General features: G+C 41.6%; 1 protein-coding gene and 1 non-coding gene across 5 annotated transcripts in view; both read left to right on the forward strand.

The window, feature by feature from the left end:
• DOCK5 (dedicator of cytokinesis 5) overlaps window positions 1-20,906 on the forward strand; it is a 243,927-nt gene that overhangs the window by 119,407 nt on the left and 103,614 nt on the right. For all 4 annotated transcript variants that reach the window (XR_002915986.3, XM_024250911.3, XM_024250913.3 and 1 more), the window contains exons 10-15: window positions 1,459-1,588; window positions 3,386-3,458; window positions 7,842-7,984; window positions 11,879-12,004; window positions 17,057-17,181; window positions 19,592-19,690. Coding sequence is in view for 3 of the 4 variants with exons in the window: in XM_024250911.3 (XP_024106679.3) it covers window positions 1,459-1,588; window positions 3,386-3,458; window positions 7,842-7,984; window positions 11,879-12,004; window positions 17,057-17,181; window positions 19,592-19,690 (696 nt within the window). In the remaining variant the exon portion in view is untranslated. The remainder of the gene's footprint in view (window positions 1-1,458; window positions 1,589-3,385; window positions 3,459-7,841; window positions 7,985-11,878; window positions 12,005-17,056; window positions 17,182-19,591; window positions 19,691-20,906) is intronic.
• On the forward strand, window positions 8,857-8,974 carry LOC112134860 (U5 spliceosomal RNA). Its single transcript, XR_002916192.1, has one exon. It is a non-coding gene; the product is annotated as a U5 spliceosomal RNA (small nuclear RNA).

Below are 20,906 nucleotides of genomic sequence, written 5' to 3' on the forward strand. Positions count from 1 at the left end.
TCCTGATTGGTAAGACACATAGTAAACAATAATCAATCCAGGCACAGGGGCTCATGCCTGTAATCCCAGGACTTTGGGAGGCTGAGGTGGGAGGATCACTTGAGCTCAGGAGTTCGAGACCAGTCTGTGCAACATGGTAAAACCTTGTCTCTACTGAAGAATTTTAAAAAGGAAAAATGACCTCAAAGTACAAGAGGAGTGATGCTGGCAATTCGGATATGCCAAAGAGAAGCGTGCTTCCTTTAAGTGAAAAGGTAAAACTTTATAAATACGTATGTATAGGAAAAAACAGCACATATAGAGTTCAGTACTGTCTTTGGTTTCAGGTATCCACTGGGGGTCTCAGAGCATATTCATCACAGACAAGGGGGGCTACTCTATCAATGTGCCACAATATATGTAACTAGTCACCTGGAGTCTTTATTTTTCCATTAACAGAAGCGTTGCAGACCTACAATAGAAATGCAGGGTGGACATTATCATTGATGTATATCTTGGACACCTGAGTTAACTAAATTACAGGGGCTGGATTTGGAATGATTATGTTAAAAGTGATTGTTGCTTCAGTAAAGAGAGCTTGGGCAGCTGTTTCATATAACCAATTTGAGATGTGATTAATTTTTTTTCTGAAGTTGAACTGAATGAGAGATATCAGCTCATTCCTGGGTTTACTCACCTATCCTTAAGAAAACAAATAATGGCTGGGCGCAGTGGCTCATGTCTGTAATCCCAGCACTTTGGGAGGCCGAGGAGGCTGGATCCCTTGAGTCTAGACGTTCAAGGCCAAGGCCAGCCTGGATAACATAGGGAGACCTTGTCAAAAAAAAAAAAAAAAAAAAAAAAAGAATACAGACAAATGTAGAACCCTAGCTACAAGAGAAATAGGTATTTCATTGACACATCTGTCATGATTCAGTATACACTGATAAGCTCTCAATGGAGACCTCTCATAAATCAGGTGAATAGTCCCATAAAGCAGTGCCTGTCTCATAGTTGCCTCACGGGCTTGTTTTGAAGAGGAAATGAAATGTCACAGACTTGTGTGTATACCCAATAAATGTCAGTGTTACACAAGTTTTTACTTCATTTGATACTGAAATGCATCCTGTGCTGAGATACTTCCAAGAAGGATATATAGTCGCAATGATGAGGGCGCTGATTTTTCAATACCCTGCTTAAGCTGATGAACTGGAGACTTCCAACGGACTGTGATCTGATTTGTAAATTTGAAGCAGGAACTGGGGAACAAAAAAGCACTTGTTTACAAGCACAAAGTCATGTTCTCTGATGCCATAATAGCTCTTGGATGGAGATGGGGAAGAAGAGAGTCGTTCTGATATTTCAGCATTGAGAAATAAGGTTGGAACAGGATTTTGTTGTAGAGGGTAAAGAAAAAAGAGACACAGGTGACACAGTGGCCCAGCCCCACCTCCTCTCACACTTTCTCTGCCCCTTTAGGACCTCAGCAGCATGGACCTCATCCGGCCCCGCGTCAGCCTGGTGTGCCAGATCGTCCGCGTGGGCCACATGGAGCTGAAGGAAGGCAAGAAGCACACCTGTGGACTCCGAAGACCTTTTGGAGTGGCAGGTACAAGAGAGACCCAGAGACAAATGTGAAATACTGCAGTGCTGTGGAAAATAGCATGGCGATTTCTCAAAAAATTAAACATGGTACTAGCAAATGATCCAGCTGCCCTGCTTCAAAACAATCAAAAGCAAGGTCTGGGGGAGATACTTGTGCATCCATGTTTGTAGCAGTATTATTCACAATAGGCAAAAGGTGGAAGTAACCTAGGTATCCATCAGTGCATCAATGGACTAAGAAACTGTGGTGTGTACGCACAATGGAATATTACTCACCTTAAACAGGACGGGAATTTTGACTCATGCTACACACAGCGTGGATGAACCTTGAGGACTTTACACTAAGTAAATAAGCAAGACACAAAAGGACAAATATTGTATGATCCCACCTATATGAGGCACCTAGAGTAGTCAAATTCACAGAGACAGTGTAGAATGGTGTCAGGGGCTGGAGAGGGGGAATGGGGAGTTAGTGTTTAATGGGTACGGAGTTTCCATTTGGGAAGATGAGAAAGTTCTAGAGATGGAAGGTGATGATGGTTGCACAACAATGGGAATACACTTAATGCCACTGAACTGAATACTTTAAAATGGGCAAGATGGTACATTTTATGTTATGTGTGTTTTACCACAATTTTGAAAATAGAGAGAGGAAGAGAAGGAGGAAAGGAGGAAGAAAGGTGGGAAGAAGGCCCAGAGATAGTAAGAGATGGATCACGTTGTCATTGTCAGTATCAGACACGCATTTACTGCCTGTTACTGCCAGTTTTCTTTGTGTGGGTTCTGTGTCCTCACCTAGCCCATGCTCCTTTCTTTCCCCCTTAGTGCCCAATGCTGTGTCTTATACACAGTAGAACCTAAGTTGTGACTATTGGAATCCTCCCTGTGTGGGTCTGCGTATTGATTTTAGTGGAATAAAATACTCGCTGGGAAGTAGTTTGCCGGTCTAGGAAATTTACTCTTCGAAGACAATGTTGTGTTTGTTTCTAAATGCTTTCAGAGATGCTCCTTGGCTTACATCAAACCCCAGAACCTGCCAAAACGCCCAGCATCTTCCTCTGTAGTTTGTTCAATTGAGGAAATACATTTTGGACCTTACATTGACATTTTGGTTGCTTATAGATTGAAAACGATCAAGGAAATGTCATAATTCTGCTCCTGGACCTTTGGTTCCAGACTTACTAAAAAGTAACCTGATGTTAAATTTCTCAAGAATTTAGCAACTCGGGCAGGGCACGATGGCTCATCCCTGTAATCCCAGCACTTTGGGAGGCTGAGGCGGGTGGATCACCTGAGGTCAGGAGCTCAAGACCACCCTGGCCAACATGGTGAAACTCTGTCTATACTAAAAAAATACAAAAGTTAGCCAAGCGTGGTGGCATGTGCTGTAGTAGTCCCAGCTACTTGGGAGGCTGAGGCAGGGGAATTGCTTGAACAGGAGAGGTGGAGGTTGCAATGAGCCAAGATTGTGCCACTGCACTCCAACCTGGGCAAAAGAGCAAGACTGTCTTTTAAAAAAAAGCAAAAGAATTTAGCAACTCAATCTTCTAGAGTTTTTAAAGTGGGTAGTCTGCAAAATTGATCCAGTAAAACCCAGACCCCTTCCTTAGCACCTCATGAGTCACTTTTTTGTTGGGCTAGGTACACTGGGAATCACCATTGGCAAAGAAATAAAAAAAAAGTCCCTGCTTGGTACTTTCTTCCTGCAGTGTTTTATGTTTGCTGATACTGTCCTTTTCCATAGTAACTTACTGAGGCATGAAGCAATTAGTTTCTTTAATGAAGTTTATCTTTTTCCTAGTGATGGATATTACTGATATCATACATGGGAAGGTGGATGATGAAGAAAAGCAGCATTTTATTCCCTTTCAGCAGTAAGTACTTTGGCATGTGTCCCAGGTGACTTGAGACCTGGATTAGCCATTCAATTGTCTGTTAACACAGAAACAGGTGCTAGAAACCATTTTCTCAGAGAAGGAAAGATTCCAAGCTGCAAGATTGTCAGATAGGAGCTGAACAGAAGACTTTATTCAAAGTCCTTGATGTTGGACTCCCATTGAAGAGAGTAAACTGAACTTTCCTGATTCTGTAGAAAGGATCAAAGGAATATAAAAGGGCACATATCTGTCTGCCCTGGAATGCAGAGAGGGTGCCGTCCTTGTGTCAGCAATGCCAAAGTATATGTGCAGTCTATTGCATGAAACAGGCATCATGAAGACACGGAATCACGTGGGCTAGCGTAGGGCTTCTCAGACTGCATCATGCATATGAATCAGGGCAGCTTGTTAGGCTGCAGGGGAGTTCTGACTCTGAGAAGCTCCCAGGTGATGCTGATGTAGCTGGTCTGAGGGCCACACTGTCTGTAGCGAGGGTTTAGGAGATGAGAGAGTGAAGGGCTGACCCACCCATGGGCCAGTGTTCCTGCGTGTCGGGGGAAAGCCAGCCTGGGAGCATGTGAAAGGATCCTTGCAGAGCTTTACTAAGGCCCTCCATGTTGAGCTGCAGGAGCTGGAGCCATGGGTAGGCCATTGAGGAGCTGTTGAGAGCAGATTCAAGCCGTGTCACTCTGAAGAAGTGCAGGTGTAGAACGTCATGACCTGCTCCAGCACCTGCACAGGCAGTGGAGGCCTAGCGGAGGCCAAGAACATTGTCAGGACCAACTCCCATCAGGGGCCATCGTGCCAGTCAGAGGGCATCATCTCAGCTCACTTGCAGCTGCCACTGCAGACAAGTAGAACAAACTAATTCCACAAACCAGCCAGAATCATATATTTGAGTTAATATATCGTTTTTTACAAATGATATCACAAATTAGTGGAGAAAGATACATTATGCAAAAAAAAGGATTTTTGGAGAAAGTTAGCTAGCCATTTAAGATCCCTAAGTTAGATTCCAGTCTCACAACTTATGCCAGTGTAAATCTTAGATGATTAAACATACAACTGTAAGAGCTAGAATCTTAAAATATTAACAAGAAAATAGAAGTTTTAAGTGGTAGTAATGGGAGGGAGGCCGTTTTAAAGATTCAGCCAAAAAAAGAAAAATTGATAGGTTTAACCACCCAAAAATTGTAAAGAACTTAATACATAGAAAAAAATCAATACAATCTTTGCAGTGTGTATGAGAAAGGATGAGTATTTGTAATATATAAAGAATTAATAGAAATTAATAAGGACACGAAGGGAATACACGCACACACAGAAATGGTGTTGTACATTTATTGAGGATGAGTGAAATGCAAATGGAAACATCAAGGTTTAGTTTTTATCTTGACCACACGTTAGTGTTTGGGTAGATACAAGGAGACATACATTACTTATAGAGAATATGAATTGTTACAATGCATTAAAAGCCTTAAAATTTAGATATTTCAAAAAATGTACTCCATGATTAACAGTGATTATTTCCGTTGATGTAACTCTTGGTGATTTTGCTCCTGTTTTTGTTTTCCTGTTGTCTGTTTTTTATGCAAAAAATATGTATTATATGTAATATATAAAATATAAAAATTTTAATCTTTCAATGTTAAGTCCACACCTTTGGACCAGTTTCTAAACATAATAGTGCAAATAGCCCATGCTGAGTAGTACTTGTCTCTTTTATACAGAGGCTGCTATGAATTATTTTTTAAAATGTGGCCATTGCACTCCATCCTGGGTGACAGAGCCATACCCTGTCTCAGATAAAATAAAATATAAAGTAAAAACAGATAAATAAAATAGTTAAAAAATAAAATGCACTTACTTTGTATGCTACCGCCTATATACTGACCTTCCAAGATGAGACAAATATTTTATGTAGCACAGTGCTAAAGTTAATTATGTGATAACTTTCATCTCCATGAATGCTGCTCCTGTTTTGTGCATAATATAAAACACTGTATGCACATACCTATATAAATATATATTGTATAATATATAAATATGTTTAAGTATATTTAATAAACATGTTGAATTTAGGGCCGGGCGCGGTGGCTTACGCCTGTAATCCCAGCACTTTGGGAGGCTGAGGTGGGCAGATCACGAGGTCAGGAGATCGAGACCACGGTGAAAACCCTGTTTCTACGAAAAATACAAAAAATTAGCTGGGCACAGTGGCAGGCGCCTGTAGTCCCAGCTACTCGGGAGGCTGAGGCAGGAGAATGGCATGAACCTGGAAGGCGGAGCTTGCAATGAGTCAAGATCGCGCCACTGCACTCCAGCCTGGGCGACAGAGCGAGACTCTGTCTCAAAAATAAATAAATAAATAAATAAATAAATAAATAAATAAATATGTTGAATATAATACAATGTTAATTTGTTAATTACATTTATAAATATGCTAAATAAAATACAATCATGCATCAGTTAATGGCAGGGATACGTTCTGAGAAACATGTCACTAGGCTCTCTTGTCATTGTGTAGACAACATAGAGTGCACTTACACAAACCCAGAATATATGGACTACTACACACCTACGCTGTGTGGTATAGCCTATTGCTCCTAGACTATAAACCTGTCCAGCATGCTACTATGTTAAAACAGCTATAACATCACTAGGCAATAGGAATGTTTCAGCTCTGTTAATAATCTTTTTTTTTTTTGAGACGGAGATTCGCTCTTGTTGCCCAGGCTGGAATGCAGTGGTGTGATCTCCGCTCACTGCAACCTCACCTCCTGGGTTCAAGCAATTCTCCTGCCTCAGCCTCCTGAGTAGCTGAGATTACAGGTGCATGCCATTACACCCAGCTAATTTTTCTATTTTTAGTAGAGACGGGGTTTCACCATGTTGGTCAGGCTTGTGTCAAACTCCTGACCTCAGGTGATCCACCTGCCTTGGCCTCCCAAAGTGCTGGGATTACAGGTGTGAGCCATCATGCCTGGCCAGCTCCGTTATAATCTTATGGGACCATGGTCATCTATGCAGTCTGTCATTGACAGAAACATTGTTAGGAATATGACTGTATATTGAATAAATATAAATATACATATAATAATAAATATAAACGTTGTACCATATATATTATAGTACTATGAATGTGTTATATTTGTATTTAAGATTATATGTACATGATAGGAGTGGCCTTCATGGATATGAAACGTGTCTGAAACAGCCATCTATATATTTGCTGGTGGTGATGTGCCTCCTGCTTAATTTCTGAACCAGCTTTCCTCCAGCAACCGTATCACAGTACTTAGTCCTGAGATTGTCCCACTGTATAATCCGCGCTTTGAGTCCCCGATGAACCCTGCCTTAATTGCATTAATGCTCACTGTGCAGCCAACAGCGGCAGTGAAGTATTTACAATGCAGACTGCAGCCTCTGGCATTGAATGCCTAAGATTTATGGCAAGCACTGCCATAACCTACTTCAAAAACTTTACGGTGTTTTCCACTAGGAGAGTGTTGTATGGGTATTCTGCAAGTCCATTTAGAGAGAGTCATTTGTAAAAAACAGGAGCTGAAGACTATAGCAATCCCATTTGCCAGTCACATATTGCAGTGTGTTTTATTGACAGGGTACAGGGAACCCTGCGGAGAAAACTGGCCTACATGCAGCAGACAGAGGAGACAGGAGACTATTGTACTGCACCAGGCCGATGTGCAGTTGCTGATAGTGCTTCTGCCTTCAGTAGAATGGGGGCTGGGTTTGGTTCTTTGATCGCCCTTTATGAGACGCGGCCTGATAAGGTCACTCAAGTGGAGCTTGTTTGGCAGCACCCACGCCAAGATCTAGCTTGTCATCACATGGAAATCTGAGAACATCTACCAGACACCAGGCATATACACCGTGCTCATACATAGCGGGTTGACACTAGACAGGAGCCTTAACAGGCATGCGATCCCAGCCCATCTCTTACAGATGGAGAAACTGAGGTCCAAAGGGAGCCTCTTGCAGAGCTCACTATCAAGCAGAAGTAGACCTGGGGGCTCCTGCCCCTTCCGTGGGTGCTCTGTCTTCAATTCTATTGCAGCAGCCTCTTCTGCCTCTGAAAGAGCGTGGAGCGTTGCCTCTGATTTTAGTTGCTAACCGTAGGTCACCAGTTTTGTGTACTCTTGGGTTTTTTTCCTCCCTCTTTGCCTCAAGTCATTTCCAAGGTGAATTTAGTATTTAACATAGACACAAAATGGAAAAATAAAGGAAAGATAGAAAGATAGGGGTACTTAGTGTTGATATCTCCAAATTATTCCCATACGACTCACCATTATCTGAAGTTGTGCTGCAGAGACTTCCTTTCTCCCCCTCCCACCTTACCTCCTATTTCTCTTTCCCAAGAATTGCAATGGAAACCTACATCCGCCAGAGGCAGCTCATCATGTCACCTTTGATAACATCACACATGATTGGGGAGAATGAACCACTCACTTCAGTCTTGAATAAAGTGATTGCAGCAAAGGAAGTGAATCACAAAGGGCAAGGTACAGTCCAGTGCCAGAGCTGGGAGGGACTCTGCTGAGGGTGGGGGACATTCACAGCTGGGTCCTTGGACTCCCGCCCTTTATTATCTTTCTCTGATACAAAACAGCCTCTGCTGGGGACCGTCCCCCTCAGCTTCCTACCACAGGCTTTTAATACTGAACTGCATTGAGATGCACCCAGCAGTGATTTGATCACAGTTGTGTTTTGTAAATTCTGTGGAACAAATTTTTATCCCATGAGTCTTTACTCTTTATTCATTTATTTATTTATTTATTTTTGAGACTGTTTCATGTTGTCACCCAGGCTGGAGTGCAATTGCATGGTCTTGGCTCACTGCAGCCTCCACTTCCTGGGCTCAAGCAATCCTCCTACCTCAGCCTCCCAAGTAGTTGGGACTACAGACATGTACCACCATGCTCAGCCAATTTTTAAATTTTTTGTAGAGATGGGGGTCTCACTATATTGCCCAGGCTGGTCTCAACTTCTGGCCTCAAGTGATCCTCCCACCTTGGCCTCCCAAATCCCTGGAACTATAGGTATGAGCCACCGTCCCCGGCCTCCACGTTTTTGTCTACCCTTCGTTCCCAATGTCGACCCTGGATAATAATTATGCTCTATTCTGAATAAGTTTATCCCATCACATTTTTTAAAATTGAGAGGAAGGAACCAAAGTAATACAGATGAATATGTATTAATATAAAATAATGTAAAAATTTTAGTTTTTGGTATCTCCATATCATGTTCTGTTGATAGAGTTTGAACTAAGAGAAGTTCTGCTTATTGAAATTGCATTTTGAATCAAATGAGGGAAAGCAATTTTAAGACTCAAATACCAATTTGGTGACCATATTTGTATAATTTCAAAGATTGAATGCTTTGATTTTCCTTAATATTTTATAAATCTTTCACCTTTAGTTACTGAAGATTTCCATGGAGAGGAACCACTCTGAGCTTTAACCAACTTTTTAAGGCCTTATGTTTGCAGAGCTTATAAAATTAGTTTAAAAAAATGAAGCGGCATTGTTGTCTGGGGTAATACCCCAGGTTTGTTGTCCCATGCCAAGAAAATTAAGGACATGGACACACACAAAGAGTGAGTTAAGGAGTGGAGGTTTAACAGGCAAAAGAAAGAGAAAGGAGAATAGCTCTCTCTCTTGTGAGAGATAGGGCCTCCCAGATTTTATAGGCAGGCTTGAGGAGGTGGTGTCTGATTTATGTAGGGCCCGCAGATTGGTTAGACTAGATGTGACATTTACATAGCATGCAGGGAAGACTGGTCACTCCACCCTAATCTTACACAAATGGGCTTTCCACCTGGCTGGTGCCATGTTGTCTGCTTCTTACTGTACACGTGGCTGGCAAAGAGAAAGGAAGATGGACCTGCCATGTTGGACATGCCTAGCTCCAGGTAGCCTTTTCCTATTGGCACAACTGCTGGCATTCACCCATGCAAGCTTCCAGCTTGCTTGTCTATGTCTGCAGCTCGATTTTACCGGCTGTTCTTTGTTGGAAAAGAAAATGATTTGGGGACTGCTTTTCATTAAAAGGAAAACCTTGCTGAGGATTTCCTTACCCTCACTATCTGCCTAAATAATTTCTTAACTCCTGTATCAAAAATATGTAGAGACTGGGTCGGGGGCAGTGGCTCACATCTGTAGTCCCAGCACTTTGGGAAGCTGAGGCGGGTGGATCACAAGGTCAGGAGTTCGAGACCTTCCTGGACAACATGGTGAAACCCCGTCTCTACTAAAAGTACAAAAATTAGCTGGGCATGGTGATGCGTGCCTGTAATCCCAGCTACTCGGGAAGCTGAGGCAGGAGAATTGCTTGAACCAGGGAGTCGGAGGTTGCAGTGAGCCAAGATTGTGCCACTGCACTCCAGTATGGCAACAGAGTGAGACTCCCTCTTAAAAAAAAAAAAAAATGCAGAGACTGAATTAGTCTGTATGTATCAAAAATACAGAGACTGAATGACTTTTTTTTTCACTACCCTGTAACTGTCTTCCAAAATGGAAGCAATCAGAAAACACATTACTTTCGTAATATTTAGTTTCTTATATATTTGCAATTATCCTGCATAGGAAAGACATGCAAGGGATCAATAAAGAACCTGTAAACAAATAACTAAATATATTTCTGGTTTTTTTTTTGTTTTTTTTTTTTTTTGAGACAGTCTCACTCTGTTGCCCGGGCTGGAGTGCAGTGGTGCAATCCTGGCTCACTGCAACTTCTACCTCCTGGGTTCCAGTGATTCTCCAGTCTCAGCCAACTGAGTGGCTGGGATTACAGGCGCCTGTCACCACACCCAGCTAATTTTTGTGTTTTTAGTAGAGACGGGATTTTACTATGTTAGCCAGGCTGGTCTTGAACTCTTGACCTTAAGTGATCCTCTGGCCTCGGCCTCCCAAAGTGCTGGGATCACAGGTGTGAGCCACCGCGTCTGGCCCTATTTCTGTTTTTTTAGAGTTTTAACTAAGTATAATTTCAGTTGGTGTGGAAAACCCTTACACTAAACAGATTACCATGTATAATTTTTTTAACAAAACTGAAAAAAAGTCATTTCCATTCTTGCTGCCTAACAACAAAACAAGCACTTTTCATTCTTTTTTTCTTTTTTTTTTTCCAAGATACCATACTTCATGCCAAACAAGCACTTTCCAAATGTTTTTATGCTCTTCACAAATATTTTTTATGCTGCATAATATTCCAGGGTTTAGATTTAAGGAAAGGGAATCCCTTAGATAAACATTTAGGTGCTTTCTAATTTGTCATTATTACAAATATAAAAACCTCTGCTCTGACTATCTATATACATGAAGTCTTTTCCACGTTTAAGACTGTCTCCCCGAGAAAATTCCCAGAAGTTGGATTTCTAGGTCACATGCTAGGAATAAGCCTACACCTGGAGATATACATATTGCCAAATCGCTTGCCATAAATTTCTACTATGTGTGAGTGTTTATATTGCTGCACTCTTGGTTATGTTGCAAACTGATACTTAAAAATTATTAGGGCTCGGCGTGGTGGCTCACGCTGTAATCCCAACACTTTGGGAGGCTGAGGCAGGTGATTGCTTGAGGTTAGAGTTCGAGACCAGCCTGGCCAACATGGTAAAATCCCATGTCTACTAAAAAAAAACACACGAAAAAAACAATAATTAGCCAGTGTGTTGGTGCACACCTGTAATCCCAGCTACTGGGGAGGCTAAGGCATGAGAATTGCTTGAACTCGGGAGGCAAAAGTTTCAGTGAGCCGAGATGATGCCACTGCATTCCAGTTTGGGCAACAAAGTGAGACTTTGTCTAAAAAAAAAAAAAAAAAAAAGAAAGAAAAATGATTTGTTCTCAGAGGTTTAATAGCTATACACTTCTTTTTTCTTTTAACATTCTGCCTTCTTTTTCTATGTAATTCATTATTGGGAATTTATTTTAATGAAAATACAAGATGGGAAATTAAATTTTCTTAAGTAGCAAGAAAATAATCCCAGCATATTCATGTAATTATTGGATTTTTTTCATGATTTGTTATGCCTCTTTAGCCATATATTAAATTGCTATATACTACAGTATTTCATTGTTTCATGTATATATATTTTTTACCACTAGGATCACAGATGGTTGTAGCTTTACTATATATTCTGGTATCTGGTAGGGCCTATCTTTACCCTTTTTTTCCCCCAAAGTTAGCATCTGTTCACATCTCTGTCAAATTCTCAAAGAGGTCCTGTTGTGATTTTAATGGAAGTGTCATTAAAATTATAAGTCAACTGGGGGAGAATTTACTTCTTTACAGTAAGATTGTGACTATACAACTCAAATGTTCTTCTCACCAGTTATGCGTGTGTTTTATACATCATACAAAGAACTAAACATTTATCTTTTATTTCTTTTAAGGCCTTTGGGTATCCTTGAAGCTCTTGCCCGGTGACCTCACACAGGTTCAGAAGAATTTTTCACACTTGGTTGATAGATCAACAGCAATAGCCCGGAAGATGGGCTTTCCTGAAATCATACTGCCAGGTAAGCACTTTGCATGGCTCACCTGTTTGCTTCCTCCTGTGCAGCGATTATTTCTTACTGGACGGTGGAGGCAACTTGGATCCAGAAGACTTGGTTATTTACATTCATTGGTCCTGAGACACCTGGGACACAAACAGAGACACCTGCAATATTTAAACACTTAGGTGCTTTCTAATTTGTCATTATTACAAATATAAAAACCTCTGCTCTGACTATCCTTACCATGAAGTCTTTTCCATGTTTAAGACTGTCTTCCCGAGAAAATTCCCGGAAGTTGGATATACAGTGTGCAAGCCCAAGATAATGCTTTTAAACATAACTCAAATTTTCTTTCTCTTTTATACAGACTCTCTCAAATAGCACAGGGTGCTCTGTTCAGGGGACTAATTGGCCTCATTTGTGTGTCCCTTTCTCATTATGACATCCCCAGCATGTGGGCGCCTTACTCTCTCCATTCTCTGAAGCTCCAAAAGCACTCTGGCTCTTCCTGTTCTTGTTGTGACAAGAATGTCAGCATTTTCCTGTTTCATCTTCTTTCTAGTGATCTGCATATGTGTGTGTTCTCTGGAATTTGCTGACTTCACCCATTTAATTTTAATCTCCATACTAAGAAAAGGGAATCGGTCCCTCAAATTTTATACATGTTGCTATAAACTAATTGATATTAATAGAAATTCTAGAAAAACAACCATGGCTTGGCCGGGCAGGGTGGCTCACGCCTGTAATCTCAGCACTTCGGGAGGCTGAGGTGGGCGGATCATGAGGTCAAGAGATCGAGACCATCCTGGCAAAGATGGTGAAACCCCATCTCTACTAAAAATACAAAAAATTAGCTGGGTGTGGTGGCACGTGCCTGTAGTCCCAGCTACTCGGGAGGCTGAGGCAGGAGAATTGCTCAAAACCGGAAGGTGGAGGTTGCAGTGAGCCGAGATCGCGCCACTGCACTCCAGCCTGGGCAACAAGAGCGAAACTCTGTCTCAAAAAAAAAAAAAAAAGAAAAGAGAAAAAAGAAAAACAACTATACCATGTTAGAAAAATTCTAGAAAACCAACTTACCTATTGCACAAAAATTCAGGTTATTTTAGGCCAGGCATGGCGGCTCACGTCTGTAATCCCAGCACTTTGGGAGGCTGGGGCAGGCAGATCACATGAGGTCAGGACTTTGAGTCCAGCCTGGCCAACGTGGTGAAACCCTGTCTCTATCAAAAATACAAAAATTAGCTGGGCGTGGTGGCGGGTGCCTGTAATCCCAGCTACTCAGGAGGCTGAGGCAGGAGAATCGCTTGAGCCTGAGAGGCAGAGGTTTCAGTGAGCTATGATCGCACCACTGCAACCCAGCCTGGGCAATAGAGCAAGACTCTGCCTCCAAAAAAAAAAAAAAATTAGGTTATTTTAAAGTAATACAAAATCTTATTTCTCCTTTGAGAAATTAAGGGGCAGTGATAACTTGTTGCTGCCCACATTGTCTACATGTAGTGGGTTTTAAATGAGTATTTGTGGAAGGAATGACTAAAAAAGTTATAAAATGGAGATCACGCTTTTTTTCTTTTTCTCATAAAAGAAGATAGTTTTTTGCTTATTTTGTCCATTACGTAGCTATTTTACCCTGATATACATTCATCAACATTCTGGGAAAATGTTTTGTCTTCTTAAGGAAAAAAAAAATTAGTAGTAATATTCTCTAGCTGAAGGTTGTTTTACTACTACAACAAGACACAAATCTGAAAAAATAAAGTAGAGAAGTTTATTCTTTGATCAAGGTGACAGCAGGGTTGGCTTCTCCTGAGGCCTTTGAATAAGGTGAGTTTACCTTTTAAATCTGGCTTGTAAAAGAACATTTAGTTTAGTTTAGTTTTGTTTTTTAAGTCAATAGGATTGGTTCATAGGATGCCAAGGGCTACATTGGTTTTAAAATTCATCTAGAATAGGGCCAGGCGAGATGGCTCACATCTGTAATCCCAGCTGTAATCCCAGCTGAGGTGGGTGGATCACTTGAGGTCAGGAGTTCAAGACCAGCCTGGCCAACATGGTGAAACCCCATCTCTATTCAAAATACAAAAATCAGCTGGGCGAGTTGACATGTACCTGTAGTCCCAGTTACTCAGGAGGCTGAGGCAGGAGAATTGCTCAGCAGTAAGCTGAGATTGCACTCCAGCATGGTGACAGAGCAAGACTCCGTCTCAAAAAAAAAAAAAAAAAAAAAAAAAAAAAAATAGCTGGGAGTGGTGGCGCATGCCTGTAATCCCAGCTACTTGAAAGGCTGAAGCAGGAGCATCACTTGAACCTGGGAGGCGGAGTTTGTAGTGAGGTGAGATCACGCTGCTGCACTCCAGCCTGGGCAACAGAGTAAGACTCCATCTCAAAAAAGAAAAAAAAAATCATCTAGAACAATGGTTTCCAGTGCTAGTCTGTGGATCAGCTAATCAAGATCTCCTTGAAGATCTCCTTGAAAATACAGATTCCCAGATTTCTAGAGACTGATTCAGAGCTCCCAAGGTGATCTGGTGGTGAGTCAGGTCTGAGAAATTCAGGTCTAGACCCAACTCCCTGGGCTCAGAACTCCTTCCTGTTGTCCCATCACCACGTGAACTGGTTCCAGTTGCCTCCTAAACTCTTCCCTGTACCCCCTTGCCCTCTAGCAAGGAGCTTTCACTCTGTCTTCAGCATCACAGGAGTGATTCTGTCCACGCTCTTTCTCTGTTCTCACCTCTGCCAGCCATCCATCCATCCACCTACCCAACCTCTGTCCACCCATCCATCCCTCCACCCACCTACCCACCCACCCATCCATCCACCCACCCATCCATCCACCCACCTATCCATCCACTGCACAAGCAAGAAGTAAGAAGTCAGAAAGTCACCCTTGATATCTCCCTTTCCTTTACAACTCACATAAATTAGTAGATAAAACCTGTCAGCATTACCTTTGAAAGGACTCTCAAGTCTCTCTCTCCCTTCTCTCCATCTGCATTGTCACTACCCAAGTTGGAGCTATGATGGCCTCTTCCCTGGACAACTGCCATAGCTTCCTACCTGGTTTTCATGTTTCTGCTCTTCCTTTGCTTATTTTCTCTTCTCCTTACTGCATCCTGAATGTTTTATTCTGTAAGCACACCTGATCTCATCCCACTCCTCCCTCGCTGAAAACATCTTACTGAGTTTCATTTATGTTGAGGGTAAATATAAAAATTCTTAATTTGCCCACCGGCCTCAGGGGGATCTGGCTTATTTCTTTCTCTACAGCCTCATCTCACACCAGACACCCCCTCACTGTGAGGATGTCAGTCAGGTTGTCTCCTACCTCTGGGCCTTTGCACAGGCCACTCTCCCTGACTGTGCTAACAGCTGAAAGGAAAGATTCCCATACCCTGTAGACGAGGTCAGGACCTGGTATTGTGCATTCACAGAGCCTGGCACATTCCTCCATTGCTAATGGTGGGTTTACTTGTGCAGATTATTTGACTGGTGCTTCTCTCTGGCACTAGATTGTAACCTGAGTTGGGGCAAGGCTGGTGAGTGGCTCACCATCACCACCCAGACACCCAGCACATGCCTGCTGCAGAGTAGGAGCTCAAGCACTTTTAAAAATGAATATTACGCCCATCATGTGATTATACCATAATTTATTCAACTAATTCCCTGTGCTTGGAAATCGAGACTGTTTCCATGTTTCCACTTTTATAAACACCGCAATGAATATCCTTACAGATAAATTATTGCCCACATTTTTAATACTTTGAGACAAATATTACCAGTGGAATTGCTGTATTAAGACTTTTGACACATTTTCAATTTCTCCATTGACAAAGAGTGTGTCAAGTAAGATTTCAAACTGTGCTGTGTGAATAAGCCCCTTTTTCTTCATCCTCAGCAAGTGTAAGCAGTATCTTATTTTTTTTTCCAGTTGAGGAAATGATGAAAGTGATCAGTGCTCTAAATATGCACTCCTGTTTTCTTACAGTGTTAAAAGGTTTTGTTTTTTACATTGGGAGGCAGTTTAATATAGTGCAGGTGTTGGAATCATTTTTTCAATACTTTTTTCATCTAGGAGTTTAATATACTTTACATTTATTCCGAGTTTCTTTTATGTACCTCAATAACATTTAATATTTTTCTTCAATATGTGGGCCACACATTTATTAATGAAAATTTTTTTTGCTGGGTAACAAAAAAGAGCAGCAGAAAGCACTCTTTCATTGATAAAAATCAAGCAAACTGATTTAAAGAAATATAAAGTACTCTAGGCTGGGCACGGCAGCTCACACCTGTAATCCCAGCACTTTGGGAGGCTGAGGTGGGCAGATTGCTTGAGTCCAGGAGTTTAAGACCAGTCTGGGCAATGTAGTGAGACCCCTTCTCTACTAAAAATACAAAACATTAGCCAGGTGTGGTGATGTGTGCCTGTAATCCCAGCTATTTGGGAGGCTGAGGTGAGAGAATCACTTGAGCCCAAGAGGCCAATGTTGCAGTGAGCCAAGATTGCACCACCACACTCCAGCTTGGGCAACAGAGCAAGATTATGTATCAAAAAAGAAAAGAAAAACATACTCTATAGGCTTTTAGAAAGAGTGTCTACCTCATCAGGTTGTTCTGTAGATTAACAAGTTAGTCTATAATTGATTACATTAATACATATAAGACATTTTGACCAGTGCCTGGCACAGCATATAAGCACTCAATAGCCAATTGCCTTCATTATTATCAGATGTATTCAAAATATCACACTCTCCAAGGCACTATTAAAAAACCATCTGCCACTGTAACCTAACAATATATACTATGTATTTATTATTAGATAGAAATTTTTAATAGAGAAAGAATTACTACTTAATTTTCTACAAAACTACAGTGCAAAGACATCTTGGTATGCATGGAAAGGTAAAATGAGATAAGCTGAAGACAGCAAACACATATGAAAGCCTTTTGTTGGATGAGTAGTTCAGTATAAAACCAGACCATTTCATATTGTCTTTATCTTTTATGTCATCTGATGTTCTGAAACTTAGAATGACTTCTCTCAGCAACACTCACAGCATGCTTGTCATGTTGCAGGAGATGTTCGGAATGACATTTATGTCACCCTGATCCATGGCGAGTTTGACAAAGGGAAGAAGAAGACGCCAAAGAATGTGGAGGTGACAATGTCTGTGCACGATGAGGAGGGCAAGCTCTTGGAGGTGCGTGGCGTGGCCCAGAAATCCTGCTACCATCACATCCATCTTTACAATCACGATAGAATTTTGGCCGTATTTTAATTCTTCTTCGCATCAGGATGGGTTTGGTTTTTCCTGAGAAAAGAAATATAAAGCCTGTTAAATTTGTGATTAGCAGTGAGCAGTTTCACTAAGGAAGCTATCTAGACTCTTGTGGACTCTTATTTTTATATTTCTCCTGTGCTAAGAAATAGCTCCAGCAACTAATGATTTTATGTGTAAGCTTCCAATGCAGATGTTATTTATCGTTTTCAACTTATTTAGCCACTTTCAAGCTTGATCAGTTCCTCTTAGGCTTGAGCTAAGTGGCCTGGGTGCTCGAATAGCATCAGAAAGCATGTTTCCTTCCCTGGGTGAGAAGAACCAAAGGAGATGTGCTCATCAGAGACTGAAACTGGAAGAGCCCTTGGGTAGGCATCCGCTACCACTGCTCTTTAGTTTTTTTGTTTGTTTGTTTTTTTGAGATGGAGTCTCGCCCTGTCACCCAGGCTGGAGTGCAGTGGCGCGATCTCCACTCACTGCAAGCTCTGCTTCCCGGGTTCACCCCATTCTCCAGCCTTAGCCTCCCAAGTAGCTGGGACTACAGGCGCCCACCACCACGCCCGGCTAATTTTTTTGTATTTTTATTAGAGATGGGGTTTCACCATGTTAGCCAGGATGGTCTCGATCTCCTGACCTCGTGATCTGCCCACCTCGGCCTCCCAAAGTGCTGGGATTACAGGTGTGAGCCACCGCACCTGGCCTGCTCTTTAGTTTTAATGAACAGGAAACTGTAAGAAACTTTAAAAGGATGAGTTATTTACTCTGGGAAACACGGGAGTTAGTGGCAGAGCTGGGAGGGTATCTAAGTATCCTGAATTCCAGTCCAGATTTCCCCCAGCTCTGGCAGCTTTTCTTTTCTTCTTTCTTCTTGGGTTTTTTTTTTTTTTTTTTTGACGGAGTCTTGCACTGTCACCCAGCCTGGAGTGCAGTGGCGCAATCTCTGCCTGCTGCAACCTCTGCCTCCCAGGTTCAAGCAATTCTCCTGCCTCAGCCTCCCAAGTAGCTGAGATTACAGGTGCCCGCCACCATGCTCGACTGATTTTTTTATATTTTTAGTAGAAACGGGGTTTCACTATGTTAGCCAGGCTGGTCTCGAACTCCTTACCTCGTGATCTGCCCGCCTCAGCCTCCCAAAGTGCTGGGATTACAGGCATGAGCCGCCATGTGCAGCCTGCTTTGCTTTACTTTCCTCTTTCTTTTCTTTTTTTTTTCTCTTTCTTTCCTCTCCCTTCCCTTCTCTCCTCTCCATTCCCCTCCCCCACTTCCCCTCACCTCCCTTCTCCTCCCATTGCCCCTCCCCCTCCCCCTTCCCTTCTTCTATTTTCCTTTCTTTTCCATTTTCTTTCCTCTTTTTTTTTTTTTTAATTAAGACAAAATCTAGCGATCTAACACAGGTATCTGCCAGCTTTCTGCCCACATAAAAAAGTGAGTCCTGATTCTGACATCAAAGAGGATAGGCAGGAGGTGGTCACAGGTTACATGGCCTCTGCTGAACTCCAGCTCTTCTCGTATGAGCCGTAGTTACGTGCTTTGGTAACCAAGGACCAAGCTCTTGATTGACTTGACTCACCGAGTGTCCTGTTGCATAGTTGTTTGAGGCTACAATGAAATACAATTTCATCACTTGCCATGGATGTTATAATCTATTAAGGAAGCAGACAGCTAGGCAGTTTACTAAGTCAAGTCGTACTCTGCATGAGAGGGAGAAACTGAATGCTATGAGCCGCTGTATGAGAGTGCTTTATTTGTGCTGTTGGTAAGAGCACATGAGCTCATTTCACGTAGATACCTTCTCCTGGTTGGTCATTTCGTTTGATAGTGCCCCACCAAGGCCTGGTTCTACTGAGCTCAGTGGTTCATGACCAGAAAAAGATGCAGCCCTGAGTTGAGTGAATATGTTGTGCCAATACCCTAAGTCCCTAAAACAGAAAGTAGACAGGAAAAGAGAAATGCTTTTCTGCAAACAGTGGCACGTCTGCATTTGTCACCTAACTTCTCGTCATCGTCATGTTCCCTGAGAGAGAAGAGGAAAGAATCAGAGGAGGATGCATGCCTGGGGAGGGAAGAGAAAATACAAGTTACAGGAAAGAAGAATATTTAGGCGGTGCTGGGTTCCTTAGCTGGTACCAAATTGATATTATAGACCCTTGAATAAAGTGGTAGAAATTCAGTCTTCTCTGTTCTTCATCCCCCAAACTTAATCAGCCGATCAGTGCCAGTGTAGGGCATGTATGGACGTGTTTGGGGGTGAGGGGCTTGTGCATGGTATGTGGGGTCCTCTTACTTTTCTAAACAAAATTATTCCCTTCTAATTTTTTCCTTCCATCTGAAGAAAGCAATTCACCCTGGTGCTGGATATGAAGGCATTTCAGAATACAAATCAGTAGTCTATTACCAAGTCAAGCAGCCCTGTTGGTATGAGACTGTCAAGGTGAGAATGAGTCATTTGTAACCCCTGTTATCTGTTAAACCTCAGTTAGATTCCTATCTTCTGTTTACCCCCAAATTATTCCTACTTTATTTTGAAATTTTTAGATAAGTTTCCTATGGTGTGCAATAAGAAATGAATCGGTAATTATAATTCTGTATTAAGAGCATTTATCATTAAGAAACTCAGTGATGTATGGGAATTTGAATAGCAAAGCTTGTGGTTGACGTGATGGATATAATAGACTGCCAAGATGGTACAAAACCAAACAGAAATTTTCACACTGTGCAAACAGTTTCCTAACATTTTTTTCTTCTTGGCTTCTCACCAAGTGTTCTGGGCCTCTTTTCAACTTCAATATGTGTATTACACTTTCCAAAGTGCTTTTCAGATCAGTCATCTCCTTTGAGCCCCACAAGGGCTCTGCAACTAGAACAAGCAGGTGTTGTAATGCTGTCTTTCTGATTAGGTACTGAGGTTCAAAGTTCAGTGACTTCCCAGGATCCTAGAGCTGACTAGTATCAGGGCCCGAACTAGAGTCCACTTCTTCTGAATCCCAGGCTCCATCAGCTCTTTCTGGTTGTCGAAGTCACATGAGTTCTTCATGGAAAAAAATTTTTTTTAATTGCATTCATATATCTCAATTTAGAATTAACCATTTTCAACAGTTTTCTATAGTTCATATGTTTTGAATGATGCTGTTGATACAAATTTATATTGTGCTTTTTAAAACTACTTATCTCAATGCATATGAATTCTTCAGATATGTATTTTATATACTTGTGTAAGGTTCCAAAGTATAATCATGCCATGATTTAACTGCACACCACAAATTTCTGCTCGTTTGAGTGCCCTAAGGCTCTGTTTCTTCTCTCCCCTGTAGATATGTAAGCAGCAGAAAGCTGCTTTATGAGCCCTAATTATTACCTTTCCCTCTCTTTATGTAATAATTAGGTCTTATAGATCCAATTATTACTATATTTATACACATCTTGCAGTCTGAAAGGTCCTGTGTAGACCTCAAAGTACCAGTATTTCCCCTCCGAAGTATTACTGTTTCTTACTTCAGAAAATGCTAGAAATTCGCAGTATCTCTATGCTCAGAATCTATGATAAACAGCAAGATGATCTGAGATTCTTTTGATTTGGAAATAGCTCAGTCTCCTTTGAATGAAACCTATACCAAATCTCACTCTCTTGTAATTTGTGCTGTGGAAAG

This window comes from Pongo abelii, chromosome 7, assembly GCF_028885655.2.
Source record: "Pongo abelii isolate AG06213 chromosome 7, NHGRI_mPonAbe1-v2.0_pri, whole genome shotgun sequence".
NCBI classification, from domain to species: domain Eukaryota; kingdom Metazoa; phylum Chordata; class Mammalia; order Primates; family Hominidae; genus Pongo; species Pongo abelii.